This window comes from Bufo bufo, chromosome 1 (genome assembly GCF_905171765.1).
Source record: "Bufo bufo chromosome 1, aBufBuf1.1, whole genome shotgun sequence".
NCBI lineage: Eukaryota > Metazoa > Chordata > Amphibia > Anura > Bufonidae > Bufo > Bufo bufo.
In genome coordinates, this window is record NC_053389.1 from 57,127,562 (window position 1) to 57,149,705 (window position 22,144).

The following is a 22,144-nucleotide window of genomic DNA, read 5'->3' on the forward strand; positions in this document are numbered from 1 at the left end:
TTAGGGGGATATCTGTGTGTGCAGGTGACTATTACTGTGCATAATTATTAGGCAACTTAACAAAAAACAAATATATACCCATTTCAATTATTTATTTTTACCAGTGAAACCAATATAACATCTCAACATTCACAAATATACATTTCTGACATTCAAAAACAAAACAAATCAGTGACCAATATAGCCACCATTCCTTGCAAGGACACTCAAAAGCCTGCCATCCATGGATTCTGTCAGTGTTTTGATCTGTTCACCATCAACATTGTGTGCAGCAGCAACCACAGCCTCCCAGACACTGTTCAGAGAGGTGTACTGTTTTCCCTCCTTGTAAATCTCACATTTGATGATGGACCACAGGTTCTCAATGGGGTTCAGATCAGGTGAACAAGGAGGCCATGTCATTAGATTTTCTTCTTTTATACCCTTTCTTGCCAGCCACGCTGTGGAGTACTTGGACGCGTGTGATGGAGCATTGTCCTGCATGAAAATCATGTTTTTCTTGAAGGATGCAGACTTCTTCCTGTACCACTGCTTGAAGAAGGTGTCTTCCAGAAACTGGCAGTAGGACTGGGAGTTGAGCTTGACTCCATCCTCAACCCGAAAAGGCCCCACAAGCTCATCTTTGATGATACCAGCCCAAACCAGTACTCCACCTCCACCTTGCTGGCGTCTGAGTCGGACTGGAGCTCTCTGCCCTTTACCAATCCAGCCACGGGCCCATCCATCTGGCCCATCAAGACTCACTCTCATTTCATCAGTCCATAAAACCTTAGAAAAATCAGTCTTGAGATATTTCTTGGCCCAGTCTTGACGTTTCAGCTTGTGTGTCTTGTTCAGTGGTGGTCGTCTTTCAGCCTTTCTTACCTTGGCCATGTCTCTGAGTATTGCACACCTTGTTCTTTTGGGCACTCCAGTGATGTTGCAGCTCTGAAATATGGCCAAACTGGTGGCAAGTGGCATCTTGGCAGCTGCACGCTTGACTTTTCTCAGTTCATGGGCAGTTATTTTGCGCCTTGGTTTTTCCACACGCTTCTTGCGACCCTGTTGACTATTTTGAATGAAATGCTTGATTGTTCGATGATCACGCTTCAGAAGCTTTGCAATTTTAAGAGTGCTGCATCCCTCTGCAAGATATCTCACTATTTTTGACTTTTCTGAGCCTGTCAAGTCCTTCTTTTGACCCATTTTACCAAAGGAAAGGAAGTTGCCTAATAATTATGCACACCTAATATAGGGTGTTGATGTCATTAGACCACACCCCTTCTCATTACAGAGATGCACATCACCTAATATGCTTAATTGGTAGTAGGCTTTCGAGCCTATACAGCTTGGAGTAAGACAACATGCATAAAGAGGATGATGTGGTCAAAATACTCATTTGCCTAATAATTCTGCACGCAGTGTATACACAGTGATGTCACAGTACATAGACAGTAATTATGCACATAGTGATGTCACAGTATAACGATGATAAAGGTAGTGACACCATTCTACAGGGATAACGTGCACAGAGACTTCATAGCACAGGGATATTATATACAGTGATGTCACTACATGGATAATATACACAGTGATGTCACAGAACAGGGATCATATACACAGTGATGTCACAGCACAGGGATAATGTACACAGTGATGTCACAGTACAGGGATAATGTACACAGTGATGTCACAGTACAGGGATAAGACACATAGTGATGTCACAGTAAAGGTATAATATACACAGTGATGTCACAGTAGAGGGATAATACACACAGTAATGACAGTACAGAGATAATACACACAGTGATGTCACAGTACAGAGATAATATACACAGTGATGTTACAGTGCAGGAATAATACACACAATGATGTCACAGTATAGGGATAATATACACAATGATGTCAAAGTACAGGGATAATATACACAGTGATGTCACAGTAGAGAGATAATATACACAGTGATGTCACAGTACAGGGATAATATACACAGTGATGTCAAAGAACAGGAATAATATACACAGTGCTGTAACAGTACATAGGCAGGATTTATGCACATAGTGATGTCACAGTATAACGATGATAAAGGTAGTGACACCATTGAACAGGGATAATGTGCACAGTGACATCACAGTACAGGGATAATATATACAATGATGTCACTACATGTATAACATACACAGTGATGCCACAGTACAGGAATAATATACACAGTGATGTCACAGTACAGGGATAATATACATAGTGATGTCCCAGTATAGAGATGATAAAGGTAGTGACACCATTGTACAGGGATAATGTACACAGTGATGTCACAGTACAGGGATAATATACACAGTGATGTCACAATACAGGGATAATATACACACTGATATCACAGTACAAGGATAATATACACAGTGATGTCACAGTACAAGGATAATATACACAGTGATGTCACAGTACAGGGATAATATACACAGTGATGTCACAATACAGGGATAATATACACAGTGATATCACAGTACAAGGGTAATACACACAGTGATGTCAAAGAACAGGGATAATGTCCACCGTGAAGTCACAGTACAAGGATAATATACACAGTGATGTCACAGTACAAGGATAATATACACAGTGATGTCACAGTACAGTGATAATACACACAGTGATGTCACAGTACAAGGATAATATACACAGTGATGTCACAGTACAGGGATAAAATATACACAGTGATGTCACATTATAGGGATAATATACACAGTGATGTCACAGTACAGGGATAAAATATACACAGTGATGTCACATTACAGGGATAATATACACAGACACAGTGATGTCACAGTACAGGGATAATACACACAGTGATGTCACACAGAAATAATATACACAGTGATGTCATAGTAGAGGGATAATATACACAGTGATCTCACAGTACAAGAATAATATACAAAGTGATGTCACATTACAGGGATAATATACATAGTGATGTCACAGTACAGGGATAATACACACAGTGATGTCACAGTACAGGGATAATACACACAGTGATGTCACAGTACAAGGATAATATACACATTGATGTCACAGTACAGAGATAATATACACAGTGATGTCACAGTACAGGGATAATATACACAGTGATGTCACAGTACAGGGATAATATACACAGTGATGTCACAGTACAGAGATAATAAACACAGTGATGTCACAGCACAGGGATAATATACACAGTGATGTCACAGTACATTGAAAATATACACAGTAATGTCACAGTACAGGGATAATATACACAGTAATGTCACAGTAGTGGGATAATATACACAGTGATGTCAAAGAACAGGGATAATATACACAGTGATGTCACAGTACAGATATAATATACACAGTGATGTCACAGTACAGGGATAATGTACACAGTGATGTCAAAGTACACAGAAAATATACACAGTGATGTCACAGTACAGGGATAATGTACACAGTGATGTCACAGTACAGGGATAATATACACAGTGATGTCACAGTGCAGGGATAATGTACACAGAGATGTCATAGTGCAGGGATAATGTACACAGTGATGTCACGTCACAGGGATAATATACACAGTGATGTCACAGTACAGGGATAATATACACAGTGATGTCACAGTACAGATATAATATACACAGTGATGTCACAGTACAGGGATAATGTACACTGTGATGTCACAGTACAGGGATAATGTACACTGTGATGTCACAGTACAGGGATAATATACACAGTGATGTCACAGTACAGGGATAAAATATACACAGTGATGTCACATTACAGGGATAATATACACAGTGATGTCACAGTACAGGGATAAAATATACACAGTGATGTCACATTACAGGGATAATATACACAGACACAGTGATGTCACAGTACAGGGATAATACACACAGTGATGTCACACAGAAATAATATACACAGTGATGTCATAGTAGAGGGATAATATACACAGTGATCTCACAGTACAAGAATAATATACACAGTGATGTCCCAGTAGAGGGATAATATACACAGTGATGTCACAGTACAGGGATAATATACATAGTGATGTCACAGTACAGGGATAATACACACAGAGATGTCACAGTACAGGGATAATATACACAGTGATGTCACAGTACAATGATAATATACACAGTGATGTCACAGTGGAGGGATAATTTACACAGTGATGTCCCATTACAGGGATAATATACACAGTGATGTCACAGTACAGGGATAATATACACAGTGATGTCACAGTACTGAGATAATATACACAGTGATGTCACAGTACAGGGATAATATACACAGTGATGTCACAGTACAGAGATAATAAACACAGTGATGTCAAAGTACAGAGATAATATACACAGTAATGTCACAGTACAGGGATAATATACACAGTAATGTCACAGTAGTGGGATAATATACAGGGAGTGCAGAATTATTAGGCAAGTTGTATTTTTGAGGATTAATTTTATTATTGAACAACAACCATGTTCTCAATGAACCCAAAAAACTCATTAATATCAAAGCTGAATATTTTTGGAAGTAGTTTTTAGTTTGTTTTTAGTTTTAGCTATTTTAGGGGGATATCTGTGTGTGCAGGTGACTATTACTGTGCATAATTATTAGGTAACTTAACAAAAAACAAATATATACCCATTTCAATTATTTATTTTTACCAGTGAAACCAATATAACATCTCAACATTCACAAATATACATTTCTGACATTCAAAAACAAAACAAAAACAAATCAGTGACCAATATAGCCACCTTTCTTTGCAAGGACACTCAAAAGCCTGCCATCCATGGATTCTGTCAGTGTTTTGATCTGTTCACCATCAACATTGCGTGCAGCAGCAACCACAGCCTCCCAGACACTGTTCAGAGAGGTGTACTGTTTTCCCTCCTTCTAAATCTCACATTTGATGATGGACCACAGGTTCTCAATGGGGTTCAGATCAGGTGAACAAGGAGGCCATGTCATTAGATTTTCTTCTTTTATACCCTTTCTTGCCAGCCACGCTGTGGAGTACTTGGACGCGTGTGATGGAGCATTGTCCTGCATGAAAATCATGTTTTTCTTGAAGGATGCAGACTTCTTCCTGTACCACTGCTTGAAGAAGGTGTCTTCCAGAAACTGGCAGTAGGACTGGGAGTTGAGCTTGACTCCATCCTCAACCCGAAAAGGCCCCACAAGCTCATCTTTGATGATACCAGCCAAACCAGTACTCCACCTCCACCTTGCTGGCGTCTGAGTCGGACTGGAGCTCTCTGCCCTTTACCAATCCAGCCACGGGCCCATCCATCTGGCCCATCAAGACTCACTCTCATTTCATCAGTCCATAAAACCTTAGAAAAATCAGTCTTGAGATATTTCTTGGCCCAGTCTTGACGTTTCCGCTTGTGTGTCTTGTTCAGTGGTGGTCGTCTTTCAGCCTTTCTTACCTTGGCCATGTCTCTGAGTATTGCACACCTTGTGCTTTTGGGCACTCCAGTGATGTTGCAGCTCTGAAATATGGCCAAACTGGTGGCAAGTGGCATCTTGGCAGCTGCACGCTTGACTTTTCTCAGTTCATGGGCAGTTATTTTGCGCCTTGGTTTTTTCACACGCTTCTTGCGACCCTGTTGACTATTTTGAATGAAACGCTTGATTGTTCGATGATCACGCTTCAGAAGCTTTGCAATTTTAAGAGTGCTGCATCCCTCTGCAAGATATCTCACTATTTTTGACTTTTCTGAGCCTGTCAAGTCCTTCTTCTGACCCATTTTGCCAAAGGAAAGGAAGTTGCCTGATAATTATGCACACCTAATATAGGGTGTTGATGTCATTAGACCACACCCCTTCTCATTACAGAGATGCACATCACCTAATATGCTTAATTGGTAGTAGGCTTTCGAGCCTATACAGCTTGGAGTAAGACAACATGCATAAAGAGGATGATGTGGTCAAAATACTCATTTGCCTAATAATTCTGCACGCAGTGTACACAGTGATGTCAAAGAACAGGGATAATATACACAGTGATGTCACAGTACAGATATAATATACACAGTGATGCACAGTACAGGGATAATGTACACAGTGATGTCAAAGTACAGAGATAATATACACAGTGATGTCACAGTACAGGGATAATGTACACAGTGATGTCAGAGTACAGGGATAATATACACAGTGATGTCACAGTGCAGGGATAATGTACACAGTGATGTCATAGTGCAGGGATATTGTACACAGTGATGTCACGTCACAGGGATAATATACAAAGTGATGTCACAGTACAGGGATAATGTACACAGTGATGTCACAGTGCAGGGATAATATACACAGTGATGTCATAGTGCAGGGTTAATGTACACAGTGATGTCACAGTGCAGGGATAATATACACAGTGACGTTATTGTACAGGGATAATATAAACAGTGATGTCACAGTACATAGACAGTAATTATGCACATAGTGATGTCACAGTATAACGATGATAAAGGTAGTGACACCATTCTACAGGGATAACGTGCACAGAGACATCATAGTACAGGGATATTATGTACAGTGATGTCACTACATGGATAATATACACAGTGATGTCACAGAACAGGGATCATATACACAGTGATGTCACAGTACAGGGATAATGTACACAGTGATATCACATCACAGGAATAATATACACAGTGATGTCACAGTACAGTGATAATATACACAGTGATGTCACAGTACAGGGATAATATACACAGTGATGTCACAGTACAGTGATAATATACACAGTGATGTCACAGTACAGGGATAATGTACACAGTGATGTCACAGTACAGGGATAATGTACACAGTGATGTCACAGTACAGGGATAATGTACACAGTGATATCACAGTACAGAGATAGTATACACAGTGATGTCACAGTACAGAGATAATATACACAGTGATATCACAGCACAGGGATAATATACACAGTGATGTCACAGTACAGTGATAATATACACAGTGATGTCACAGTACAGGGATAATGTACACAGTGATGTCACAGTACAGGGATAATGTACACAGTGATGTCACAGTACAGGGATAATGTACACAGTGATGTCACAGTACAGGGATAATACACACAGTGATGTCACAGCACAGGGATAAGACACATAGTGATGTCACAGTAAAGGGATAATATACTGTCACGAGGGTATCAAGAGCCACGTCTGACTCCGTTATACCCGGGGTCAGGAAGTCGCAGCGGGTGGCTGCGCGCTCTATATCTAAAGATCACATTGTTTCTTAGTGATTGTTTTCTGTGTTTGCCTTGCTATCCTTTTTGTCTCACTCAGGGATCCGTAGCTTCTCCTCCTCAGCTGTTTCTTGTCTGCCACTCCCAACCTCCTTATATTCTCCCCTCACACTTCTCTAGTTGCCAGTTATAGAGCTTCCTGCCTGGACATCTATACTGACCCACTGGAGTTGTGAATCCTGGTTGTCGTTCCAGAGTGCTACCCTCCGGATCCCTGTTGGGCTTATTGTTGTCTCCTGTTGTCGCCCACCTGGGATTATATGTTGAGTCTGTGTTGTCTGTCCTCCCCTTGGTGTTTTCCCTTAGAGCTAGTGGTGCGGACTAGTGTTCCCACCGCCCTGTTCACTATCTAGGGCTCAGCTCAAGGAAAGCCAGGGCTTTAGGCACGTGATCGGCGTACGGGTGAGGAACCCGTCTAGGGACGTCAGGGCAGCCAGGTGCCAGCCGCAAGGTGAGTCAGGGGTCACCACCTTCCCTCTCACTTGGGCAGGGCCTTCCTCGTTCCCTCCCTCTGTGTCACGTATGTGATAGCCACGCCGACCGTGATATATAGACAGTGATGTCACAGTAGAGGGATAATACACACAGTGATGTCACAGTACAGTGATGTCGCAGTACAGAGATAATATACACAGTGATGTCACAGTACAGGGATTATATACACAGTGATGTCACAGTAGAGGGATAATATACACAGTGATGTCAAAGAACAGGAATAATAAACACAGTGATGACACAGTATAACGATGATAAAGGTAGTGACACCATTGAACAGGGATAATATACACAGTGACATCACAGTACAGGGATAATATATACAATGATGTCACTACATGGATAACATACACAGTGATGCCACAGTACAGGAATAATATACACAGTGATGTCACAGTACAGGGATAATATACACAGTGATGTCACAGTACAGGGATAATATACATAGTGATGTCACAGTATAGAGATGATAAAGGTAGTGACACCATTGTACAGGGATAATATACACAGTGATGTCACAGTACAGGGATAATATACACAGTGATGTCACAGTACAGGGATAATATACACAGTGATGTCACAGTACAGGGATAATATACACAGTGATGTCGCAGTACAGGGATAACATACACAGTGATGTCACAGTACAGGGATAATATACATAGTGATGTCACAGTATAGAGATGATAAAGGTAGTGACACCATTGTACAGGGATAATATACACAGTGATGTCACAGTACCGGGATAATATACACAGTGATGTCACAGTACAGGGATAATATACACAGTGATGTCACAGTACAGGGATAATATACACAGTGATGTCGCAGTACAGGGATAACATACACAGTGATGTCACAGTACAGGGATAATATACACAGTGATGTCACAGTACAAGGATAATATTCACAGTGATGTCACAGTAGAGGGATAATATACACAGTAATGTCACAGTACAGGGATAATACACACAGTGATGTCACAGTACAGGTATAATACACACAGTGATGTCACAGTACAGTGGTAATACACACAGTGATGTCACACAGAGATAATATATACAGTGATGTCATAGCAGAGGGATAATATACACAGTGATATCACAGTACAAGAATAATATACACAGTGATGTCACAGTAGAGGGATAATATTCACAGTGATGTCACAGTGCAGGGATAATATACACAGTGATGTCACAGTAGAGGGATAATATACACAGTGATGTCACAGTAGAGGGATAATATACACAGTGATGTCACAGTACAAGGATAATATACACAGTGATGTCACAGTACAGGGATAATATGCACAGTGATGTCACAGTACAGGGATAATATACACAGTGATGTCACAGTACAGGGATAATATACACAGTGATGTCACAGTACAGGATAATACACACAGTAATGTCACAGTACAGTGATAATATACACAGTGATGTCACAGTACAGGGATGATATACACAGTGATGTCACAGTACAGGATAATACACACAGTAATGTCACAGTACAGAGATAATATACACAGTGATGTCACAGTACAGAGATAATATACACAGTGATGTCACAGTACAGTGATAATATACACAGTGATGTCACAGTAGAGGGATAATATACACAGTGATGTCACAGTACAGTGATAATATACACAGTGATGTCACAGTACAGAGATAATAAACACAGTGATGTCACAGTACAGGGATAATATACACAGTGATGTCACAGTACAGAGATAATATACACAGTGATGTCACAGTACAGTGATAATATACACAGTGATGTCACAGTACAGTGATAATATACACAGTGATGTCACAGTACAGGGATGATATACACAGTGATGTCACAGTACAGGATAATACACACAGTAATGTCACAGTACAGAGATAATATACACAGTGATGTCACAGTACAGGGATAATACACACAGTGATGTCACAGTACAGTGATAATATACACAGTGATGTCACAGTACAGTGATAATATACACAGTGATGTCACAGTACAGGGATAATATACACAGTGATGTCACAGTACAGGGATAATATACATAGTGATGTCACAGTATACAGGGAGTGCAGAATTATTAGGCAAGTTGTATTTTTGAGGATTTATTTTATTATTGAACAACAACCATGTTCTCAATGAACCCAAAAAACTCATTAATATCAAAGCTGAATATTTTTGGAAGTAGTTTTTAGTTTTAGCTATTTTAGGGGGATATCTGTGTGTGCAGGTGACTATTACTGTGCATAATTATTAGGCAACTTAACAAAAAACAAATATATACCCATTTCAATTATTTATTTTTACCAGTGAAACCAATATAACATCTCAACATTCACAAATATACATTTCTGACATTCAAAAACAAAACAAAAACAAATCAGTGACCAATATAGCCACCTTTCTTTGCAAGGACACTCAAAAGCCTGCCATCCATGGATTCTGTCAGTGTTTTGATCTGTTCACCATCAACATTGCGTGCAGCAGCAACCACAGCCTCCCAGGCACTGTTCAGAGAGGTGTACTGTTTTCCCTCCTTGTAAATCTCACATTTGATGATGGACCACAGGTTCTAATTGGGGTTCAGATCAGGTGAACAAGGAGGCCATGTCATTAGATTTTCTTCTTTTATACCCTTTCTTGCCAGCCACGCTGTGGAGTACTTGGACGCGTGTGATGGAGCATTGTCCTGCATGAAAATCATGTTTTTCTTGAAGGATGCAGACTTCTTCCTGTACCACTGCTTGAAGAAGGTGTCTTCCAGAAACTGGCAGTAGGACTGGGAGTTGAGCTTGACTCCATCCTCAACCCGAAAAGGCCCCACAAGCTCATCTTTGATGATACCAGCCCAAACCAGTACTCCACCTCCACCTTGCTGGCGTCTGAGTCGGACTGGAGCTCTCTGCCCTTTACCAATCCAGCCACGGGCCCATCCATCTGGCCCATCAAGACTCACTCTCATTTCATCAGTCCATAAAACCTTAGAAAAATCAGTCTTGAGATATTTCTTGGCCCAGTCTTGACATTTCAGCTTGTGTGTCTTGTTCAGTGGTGGTCGTCTTTCAGCCTATCTTACCTTGGCCATGTCTCTGAGTATTGCACACCTTGTGCTTTTGGGCACTCCAGTGATGTTGCAGCTCTGAAATATGGCCAAACTGGTGGCAAGTGGCATCTTGGCAGCTGCACGCTTGACTTTTCTCAGTTCATGGGCAGTTATTTTGCGCCTTGGTTTTTCCACACGCTTCTTGCGACCCTGTTGACTATTTTGAATGAAATGCTTGATTGTTCGATGATCACGCTTCAGAAGCTTTGCAATTTTAAGAGTGCTGCATCCCTCTGCAAGATATCTCACTATTTTTGACTTTTCTGAGCCTGTCAAGTCCTTCTTTTGACCCATTTTGCCAAAGGAAAGGAAGTTGCCTAATAATTATGCACACCTGATATAGGGTGTTGATGTCATTAGACCACACCCCTTCTCATTACAGAGATGCACATCACCTAATATGCTTAATTGGTAGTAGGCTTTCGAGCCTATACAGCTTGGAGTAAGACAACATGCATGAAGAGGATGATGTGGTCAAAATACTCATTTGCCTAATAATTCTGCACTCCCTGTAGAGATGATAAAGGTAGTGACACCATTGTACAGGGATAATATACACAGTGATGTCACAGTACAGGGATAATATACACAGTGATGTCACAGTACAGGGATAATATACACAGTGATGTCACAGTACAGGGATAATATACACAGTGATGTCGCAGTACAGGGATAACATACACAGTGATGTCACAGTACAGAGATAATATACACAGTGATGTCACAGTACAAGGATAATATTCACAGTGATGTCACAGTAGAGGGATAATATACACAGTAATGTCACAGTACAGGGATAATACACACAGTGATGTCACAGTACAGGTATAATACACACAGTGATGTCACAGTACAGTGGTAATACACACAGTGATGTCACACAGAGATAATATATACAGTGATGTCATAGCAGAGGGATAATATACACAGTGATATCACAGTACAGGGATAATATACACAGTGATGTCACAGTAGAGGAATAATATACACAGTGATGTCACAGTGCAGGGATAATATACACAGTGATGTCACAGTAGAGGGATAATATACACAGTGATGTCACAGTACAAGGATAATATACACAGTGATGTCACAGTAGAGGGATAATATACACAGTGATGTCACAGTACAGAGATAATATACACAGTGATGTCACAGTACAGTGATAATATACACAGTGATGTCACAGTATAGGGATAATATACACAGTGATGTCACAGTAGAGGGATAATATACACAGTAATGTCACAGTACAGTGATAATATACACAGTGATGTCACAGTACAGGGATAATATACACAGTGATGTCACAGTACAGAGATAATATACACAGTGATGTCACAGTACAGAGATAATACATATATAGTGTACACAGTGACGTCATAATAAATAGGATAATACACACATATCATGGTATACAAGAATAATGAATACCATCATATCATAGTATAGGAATAACACCATGTACACTGTGACATCACAGCATAAGGGCTCATGCACACAACCGTATGTATTTTGCAGTCTGCAAAAAATAGATCGTCCGTGTGCATTCCATATTTTGTGGAACGGAACAGCCGGCCTCTAATAGAACAGTCTTATCCTTGTCCGTAATGCAGACAATAATAGGACTCTCTATTTCTTTTTTTTCTGGAACGGGAATAAGGACATACGGAAACGGAATGCACATGGAGTAACTTTCGGGTTTTTTTGCGGACCCATTGAAATGAATGGTTCCGCATACGGTCTGCAAAAAAATCGGAACGGACACGGAAAGAAAATACATTCATGTGCATGAGCCCTAAGACTAACACAAATAATGATGTCAGATACAGGAAAAATGCATTAGCTGATGAGAAATGAGATCGTGCATTTACTACGGGGCCCCATAGTAAAAGTTAGTGGGGTTCCACCATCAATTTTCCATTGTTTGCTTTTAGGCTCATACAGAAGAATATGTCAACCATCTGGACCATGCAACACGTGTATATACGATACATAAATATTAATGTAAACTGGATGTCATTGTAAAAACGGATAATTTATGCACAGTGCTTGGTAACAGGGCTAAGTACTCCACCATCAAAAATTAATACACTAGATGTTGAGCATCTGGAAAGTGATGCGTATACCGCACTGTCGGACCACAATGCACTGGGTAGAGGTTTGCAGTGTTGATGCAGCACATGGCATATGTTGCACAGATTATTTAACGTAAAATCTGTGTGATTTTAGGACTGAAGTAGTGGGGATCCATCCAGCTTACCTATGGCAGAGAAAGTACCATCTACAGGCCAGGACTCTAACACCACTGAAGATGACATCTGCCAGCACCTACAGGACACAACCCTCCTCGCCACCCACCTGAAAAAGGTGGAAAACCACATTACGGATGCAAGACGCTTCTGCCACCTTCCAAAGCGGTCATCTGTGGATATTGAGTTCAAGGATTTATCGTATTCCGTAAGAGAAGGGCCATATTGGAGGAAGAGAGGTGAGTGGTCAATGAAATAAGAGCTAAAATACATACAAAATATTACATATAAGGCTACTTTCACACTTGCGTTTTGGCCGAATCCGTCATGGATCTGCAAAAAACGGATCCGTTACAATGATACAACCGCATGCATCCGTCATGAAAGTTTGTATTATCTGTAACATAGCCAAGACGGATCCGTCATGAACTCTATTGAAAGTCAATGGGAGACAGGACGGATCCGTTTTGCTCAGTTTCGTCAAGCGGACAGCGAAACGCTGCAGGCAGCGTTTTGGTGTCCGCCTCCAGAGCGGAATGGTGACTGATGGGAGGCAAACTGATGCATTCTGAGCGGATCCTTTTCCATTCAGAATGCATTAGGACAAAACTGATCCGTTTTGGACCGCTTGTCAGAGCCCTGAACGGATCTCAGAAACGGAAAGCCAAAACGCCAGTGTGAAAGTAGCCCAAGTCATAGAAATCAGTGCAAAGAAATGAACAAAAGTAATAATTAAAGGGGTTATGCCATGATTTATGTAAAAAATGAAAATCAGACATCATATAGTATATGACAATCTCTTTCTAACAAAGCTAGAACCAGCCCTGCACCTCACATGGATCCAGAGATCTCCACATTCTCTACTCCAATTGCTCTGCTAGATGATCTTCAGCCTGGCAGTTCAGGGGGCATGTCCTCTCTGCTGCAGCTCTCTCCCTGTAACTGCCATAGCTTCTAACAGAACATATGGTTGGTGGTATTTGAAGATTTAAACTGAGCGTGTGCGACCACCTCAGTGAGGTGAACAAATAATAAGAAAAATAACAAACAGCAGGTGGCGCCATACATTTTATTGAATAGCTCACTGTCTATGCTAAATTTTTAATTACATGCAATTACAAAAGTATTCGGATTCAGGTGCTGGTTTAAAAAATGTAGAATATGTTTCGTGACACAACCCCTTTAAGTAAATTTGTATACTGTATATAAGTGAGAAATATGTACATGTATGTATTTATATACATTGCTGTCCAGCAGAGAGCCAGCAAGAAGTGGTTCAATGAACAAAACTTTTAGTCATAAATAAAGGGCTAACTTTTTGTAATAAGCCACTAGGGGGAGCTCACTGCATTTGCAGGTATATAGCTAGAATTGAACTCAGTGGAATCTGTATGAGTGTGCGCGCACAGAGCTCCCTCTAGTGGCGGCAACAGCCGCTAGGAAGCGTTCACTGTGTATACAGTTATACAGCTAAAATTGAGCTCAATGGAACTTGTATGAGTCTGCATGCACCAAGCTCCCTCAGTGGTGGCCCAATGGCGTACCGCCAATGGAAGCAGACTATGTGACTGCCATAGAGGATAGGGAGGGGGTAAGTAGGCAGTGCTGAAGTCTTTCCATCTGTTCCCAACATGATAAGTGCATTTTCCTGAAGCCACCACAAGGGGAGGTCTGTGCAAAGAGATTTCTACAGCTTCTACAACTGTATAAATTCCTATGCCCTGAGCTCCCTCTAGTGGTGGCTGCAGGCAACCAAGTTTTCTCATAGACTGAAGGGAAGCAGCAGATATACAGCTGTATGAAGAGTCAGATTAAGTGGGTGAAGTGGAGGGCAACTTTTTACACTGATCTCCTTTGATCTCTATTTTTTCAGTTTTAGTTATCTAAAGTTTTCTAAACTCAATATTTAGTTAAACGATTCATAAAATCTCTTTACAAGTCCATGTGTTGACCTCTCAGGTTACAAGACACTCCTGAAGTGCTTGTCTGGCTTGTTCGGCAATCGAGAACTTATTGGAATTATGGGACCTTCTGGTGCCGGAAAATCCACATTGATGAACATCCTGGCTGGATACAGGTAAGAAGAGCAATTCATCAAGAAAATGTAATTACTCTATACATGGCTACATACATGGCTGGTATCACTAACTGTATATCTGTGCCAGTCTTTTTTATTTTATTTAAAGGGGTTCTCTAGGCTAGGTGATCTAGCCTCAGGATAGGTCATCAATATCAGATCGGTGCCAGTCCAACATGCAGCACCCCCACCGATTGCTGTTTCGGGCAGACGCAGTGCAGGAAGCAGACAGCTCTATACACTGTGTATTGGTCATTCTGGGTATGCAGCACAGCTCCAATTCAATTAAATAGGAGCTGAGCTGTAGTACAATAACACTGGAAACATAGTGTACAGAACTTTCAGCTTCTGAGGATCCTCCAGTGGATTCGTCACCAATATCCACAACCCAGATAACCCCTTTAAGTTTCAGTTATACCAGCCTTCTTTAAAGGCTATGTACACCTTTGAGGCAAAAAAAATTTAAGACTGCATGTTACTCATTTTTGGCTATTTTTTTCAAATAGCCTTTATTAAAAATATTGAGCCGTTCTGTCACAAAGGGTTAACTGTTTTTCTAGCTGTGGGACTGGTACTTTTCCTTCACTTTGTCCTGGCCATCTAATAAACCTAAACTTCTGAGAGGTCATAAACACCTATTTAAGCCACATTCTCATCAGTAAGATAAGGATTGAGCGTTAAAGGGGTTCTGCAGTTTGTTTTAACTGATGATCTATCCTCTGGATAGATCATCAGCATCTGACCTGCGGGGGTCCGACACCCGAGACCCCCGCCGATCAGCTATTTGAGAAGGCAGCAGCGCTGGCAGTAGGGCCGTGGCCTTCTCACTGTTTACCGCTGCCCCAGTGACGGCACGACTAGTATCAACGTGCCTGGGCGGGGCTAAGCTCCATTCAAGTGAACAGAGCTTAGCCCCGCCCAGGCCAGTTGATACTAGTCGTGACGTCACTGGGACAGCGGTGAACAGTGAAAAGCCTGTGGCGCTGCTGGAGCGCCGCTGCCTTCTCAAACAGCTGATCAGCGGGGTCCCGGGTGTCAGACCCCCGCCGGTCAGATGCTGATGATCTATCCAGAGGATAGATCATTAGTTAAAACAGACTGTAGAACCCCTTTAATGAGTGTTTATAAGGTCAGAAAGCAGAGATAAGGAGTCCATCTGCTCCTGGTCTGACGAAAAATACAGAGAATCCAAAGGGTGCTTCTAGGGCATGTCAACTCTGTACAGAAAAAAGGACGCCATATTTTTAATAAAAGGCAATTTAAAAATTAATTTTTTGCTCTAAATTAGTACAATGCAATAATAAAAACAAATTTTCCCCAAAGGTGTACATAGCCTTTAAGCACACATGAGAAAAAAAGGAACTGAACACAGTATATTCTTTTATGTATAGTTTTGTAAATGTGCTACATATTCTATCTTGTATAGTTATGTCCCTGTTCCATATATTCTTTCATCTATCTAATTACTGACACGTTCCATATCTTACTTCCTGCATAACTAGGTCAATGTGCCATATTTTCTTCCTGCGGAATCACTTGGAGAACCAACTGTTAGAGAAAAGCATATTACAAGGGAACTAGTCACCAAGAAAATTCTGTGTAATCTGTAGGCAGCAGGAGGAGCTGAACAGATTTATTTGCTAAAGATTCAGTATAACCATTAGAATAATAATTCCTGCTCATTCTGGGTTAGGAGTCCAGTGGGCTGTCCTAATCAGTGATTGACAGTGATCTCTGCATACACAGTTATACAGGAAAATCACTGATAGGACCGTCTCCTCATAGAGGAAAGGCTGTCAATCACTGATAGGACGGCCCACTGGACTCCTAAGCCCAGAATGAGCAGGAATTGACTGAAATAAAAGTTATACTGAATCTTTTCCTACAGAACTAAGGGGGTCATTAATTAAGCTGAAATACGCCTATATTAGAAGCTTGTTGCACTGCAATCTGCGACTTCTCCTCATTCACGCCAGGTCTAAAAAAGTGGGTGTAGCGTGGGCGGGGAAGGGAACGGGCCGACAGGGACTAAATGTAAGACAGCTGGAAAGCTGTCTTACACTTAGAACTGGTGGAGGATCTGCCGAAATTATGAGGAGGCCGGCGCCTCTACATAACTTCGGCAGATCCACTGCCAGCTTATGGGTTTATTAAGACCGGCATCTAAAACACCGGTCTTAATAAATGTGCTCTATATATCTATCTGCTCATCTTCTCCTGCTCTATAACTGCAGCCCATAGATTGGACTGTGTGTACTATGTGACAGGTTTCCTTTAAAAGGACACTGAAAAAATGATCAATGTTTTGATCTTGAGTATCACTTGAGATTGATTTCAGATTCAGAGCGTTTAGAAGGTGGATGTTACTGGTATTTGTCGATTTAACTTCACTTATATCCATAACTGACAATGCCATCAAATGTCTTGTGCAAGTGTGACACCCCAGAGTTGTGTTACTACATGCCTCTACCCTGCTACTATCTTCTAAGAGCCTTTATACTGTCATCATATGTGATTTTGCTTATGTCCTCCAGAAATGTGCATATAAAGCTATGTTAAAAGTAATTGTTCATGTAATTAGCCTGGTTATCAGCAGGTGGCAGCAACTCATTGGCAGGTACAAGTTACAGTTTAGTGTATCTGAGCTGGAATGGTTTATTCCAGCTTAGCTCCCCCTCTGTGGAGAGGTGGGCTGGACCCACATTCTGCAGTATGGGTGGAGAAGGAAGTTAGTGTGAGAGTGCCAGCCACCCCTGCTAGGGGAAGGCTGTGTGATAGTGTCCAGGAGAACCACTTCTTAGGGAGGACAGCAAGGACATAGTCTCGGCTGAGACGTGGTCATATACCCAGTCTGAGCACCTTCAGCTCTGCTGGATGAAGAGAGCAGAAACTACAGCCAAACTCCAGAGTTCCAGAAAGAAAGCATCCCCTGAGAATCCATCTGTGAGATAAGTCCAGAGTCCTAGGAGAAGCCTATTACTCCTCAGCTAGTCTGTCCCCACACAGCAGAAGTTACAGATACGTGCAGAAGCTAATCCTGCCACAGTTACAGAGCTCCCAAGCAGACGTTTATCCTGCAAGCTCCACATTTAAAGCAGAAGTACTCATTCCTGCCAATCATTTCCAAAACCTGCTGGGACCAAGAGACCAAAGCTGTATACTGTTTTGATGCAAGTTATTTCAAGTAAAGCAACGTTTGAACTTAATCTGAAGGTCCGGACATCATTTATTCTGCAAAGTTCCTCTATTACTCCTACTATCACTACAGTCAAATTTATTGCAAGTGAGCCAGGAGCCAGGAGTCTGGCTGTACCCATGCTCCCCATGCCATTGGCTTCAACACAACCCCAAAGCATGATTAATCCACTCTCGTGCTTAATGGTTTGAGAGGTGTTCTTTTCATGAAATTCTGTGCCCTTTTTTCTCCAAACATACTTTTTGCTAATTTTACCCTCATCGGTCCCCTGGACTTGTTTCCAGAATGCATCAGGCTTGTTTAGATGCTCTTTTGCAAACTTCTGACCCTGAGTTTTTTGGTGAGGACGCAGGAGAAGTTTTCTTCTGATGACTTTTCTATGAAGGCCATATTTGTCCCTGAAAAGTAGAACAATGTACCACAACTACAGAGTCTGCTAAATCTTCCTGAACATCTTTTGCAGTCAAGAGGGAGTTCTGATTTGCTTTACTAGCAATCCTACAAGCAGCTGTCTCTCAAATTTTTCTTGGCCTTCCATACCTTCTCTTCGCCTTCAAGTGTTCTTGTTACCTGCCATTTGGCAACCTGAAAACGCTTTGCTATCTTCTTATTGCCTTCCTCTGTTTTGTGGGCCTTAACCATTTTCATTTCAGACTGTTAGGTAGCTGCTTAGAAGAATCCATGGCTGCTGGGATTTTTTTTTGGGACAGATTAGAGGAGTCTATTTATAAAGCTTTGAAATCTGCATAACCTGGTCTTTCCTAACAGGTTATGTAAGGTCTGAGACCTCAGTCAAAGTTATCTGAGTGCACCCATCTCCTTGGGTTTCCATACTTTTGCTTGCTTAGCTTGCTTAGGCTACTTTCACATTAGTGTTTTTGCTGGATCCGTTACTGATAATACAACCATCTGCATCTGTTATGAACGGATCCGGTTGTATTATCTTTAACATACCCAAGACAGATCTGCCATGAACTCCATTTAAAGTTAATGGGAGACTGATCCGTTTTCTATTGTGTCAGATTGTGTCAGAGAAAACGGATCCGTCCCCATTGACTTGCATTGTGGGTCATGAAGGATCCGTCTTGCTCCGCATCCCAGGACGGAAAGCAAACCGCAGCATGGTGCAGTTTTCTCTCCAGTATGAGAATGGAACAGAATGCATTTTGGGGCATTCCGTTCTGTTCAGTTAGATTTTGTCCCCATTGACAATGAATGGGGACAAAACTGAAGCGTTTTTTTTTTCCGGTATTGAGACTCTATAACGGATCTCAATATCGGAAAATATTAACGCTAGTATGAAAGTAGCATTAACTGTTCACAGTAACAGTAATTGTGACCATGGGTGCCCAAACTTTTTCATGCCACTGTATATATTACAGGTGGTACAGGTACTTAAAGGGAGTCTTTCAGCAGTTTTGACCATGCTAAACTGCTGACATCACTAGAAAGAGGCTTGGGAAAGCAGGACAAACAAAGCTTTTGTGGAGCACACGACTTTAGTTTCGGTCCGCATCCGATCCTTTTTTTGGGGGGATCGGATGTACAGATTATATGCAAGTTATAAAGTGTAACAGTCTATATATCTGACAACACAATATAAAAAACAGTTAGACCAGCACCTCCAGATGCTACGCATTGTACATTTGGGGGAGTGGATGCCCCCTTTTGGACCAGGGATTTTAATCAGAGTGTGATATAGCTAGATTCTACATTGTCCTGACATTTTGTAGGCTTAGACCCAGGAGAGGCAAGTCTAATAGTGTAGGTCCCATCTCTTAGAAGGCACCTTGTCACTGGTAGATGGGCCCGACACAATTTTGATCTGATAGATGTAGAAATTAGCAGTGAGGCGGTTTACATTTATTCATGTTTCCAGTGTTTGCATGTGTCTTTGCGCATGGCAGTGTGCTGCTACTTGTAGTCCTTATGTGATAATACATTTACCAACTAAAACATGAAACTGGAAGTTTATATCGATCAGAGAGGCCAGACTAAATGGCATTTAGCTAATGGGAAGGACATAAATAATGACCTAACGTCATGACTCATGACTAGAGACGAGTGAATCGAATCCCACGAAGTGGAATTCGATCCGAATTTCAGGATCAATTCGTCTAGAAGCCGAATTTCCTCGTGCTTTGTGTCAGCGAATCGATTTAACCTGAAATAGTATAAAAGACAAAAAGTTGAAGGATGGAATGCAAAATTGTTGTCCTGTACATGGATGTAGAAAGTAATCACCGTTGATCATTGTGCGCACCCCTAACAGGGAAATGTACCCTTTTTGGGGGTTGAAAGAAATTGTTGAGATGATTGTGTGATTAGGCTTCCATATTGGTCTGATGTTTTTAGGTCTTTTCTAACATTTAAGATAAGGGGATTTAAAGGCAATGTACACCTTTGGAGGCAATTTGTTTTTTATGATTGCATGTTACTCATTTTTTGACGCTATGGCTATCTACCCCCTTTTTTCACCTTCCCCTCCCTTTCCCTTTTCCCTTTACTTTCCTCCCTTCCTTTTTCTCTTTTTTCTTTTTCACTAGGGGTTTAGCATCCATATACCATTTTTGTATTGCACTTTATGGTACACCGGTCATGCATTAGTTTTGAGTGAATACCAGTTTCTTCCTTTTTGGTCAAATTCACACGTACAATTCCCCTTTCCCCCCCCTTTCCCTCCCCCTTCCATCCTTCCCCCATAGACATCTTGTATCACCATTCATTAGCACAGTCACTATTTATTCCTATTCCTACACTCCACATTTTCTTCTTTTTATGGTTACGTACTTATACAGTCCTGATCAAAAGTTTAAGACCACTTTAAAAATGGCAAAAAAATCACATTTAGCATGGCTGGATCTTAACAAGGTTCCAAGTAGAGCTTCAACATGCAACAAGAAGAAATGGGATTGAGACAAAACATTTTTTGAGCATTCAATTTAATGAAAACAACGAATAAAACTGAAACAGGCTGTTTTTCAGCTGATCAAAAGTTTAGGACCACACCTCCAAAAAAAAACTAAACCCCCCGAAAACAGAAATCCAACTTCCAAACATGAACTCAGTAATGAGTAGCTCCACCGTTATTGTTTATCACTTCAAAAATGCGTTTCGGCATGCTTGATGCAAGCGTTTCCATGAGGTGAGTGGGAACATTTCTCCAAGTGGTGAAGATGGCCGCACGAAGCCATCTACTGTCTGGAACTGTTGTCCATTTTTGTAAACTTCCCTTGCCATCCATCCCCAAAGGTTCTCAATTGGATTTAGATCAGGGGAACACGCAGGATGGGCCAAAAGAGTGATGTTATTCTCCTGGAAGAAGTCCCTTGTTCTGCGGTCATTGTGTACTGTAGCGTTGCCCTGTTGAAAAACCCAGTCGTTACCACACAGACAAGGGCCCTCAGTCATGAGGAATGCTCTCTGCAACATCTGGACATAGCCAGCGGCCGTTTGACGCCCCTGCACTTCCTGAAGCTCCATTGTTCCACTGAAGGAAAAAGCACCCCAGACCATTATGGCGCCCCCTCCACTGTGGCGTGTAGAAAACATCTCAGGTGGGATCTGCTTGTCATGCCAGTAACGTTGGAAACCATCAGGACCATCAAGGTTACATTTTTTCTCATCAGAGAATAAAACTTTCTTCCACCTTTGAATGTCCCATGTTTGGTGCTCTCTTGCAAAGTCCAAACGAGCAGTTCTGTGGCATTCAAGGAGACGAGATCTTTGAAGACGTTTTTTTGTTTTTGAAGCC

General features: G+C 41.3%; 1 protein-coding gene across 1 annotated transcript in view; it reads left to right on the plus strand.

The window, feature by feature from the left end:
* Positions 1-13,130: 13,130 nt before the first annotated feature.
* ABCG4 (ATP binding cassette subfamily G member 4) overlaps positions 13,131-22,144 on the plus strand; it is a 68,421-nt gene continuing 59,407 nt past the window's right edge. The window contains exons 1-2 of the mRNA XM_040424926.1: positions 13,131-13,356; positions 15,077-15,194. Coding sequence (XP_040280860.1) covers positions 13,131-13,356; positions 15,077-15,194 — 344 coding nt within the window. The remainder of the gene's footprint in view (positions 13,357-15,076; positions 15,195-22,144) is intronic.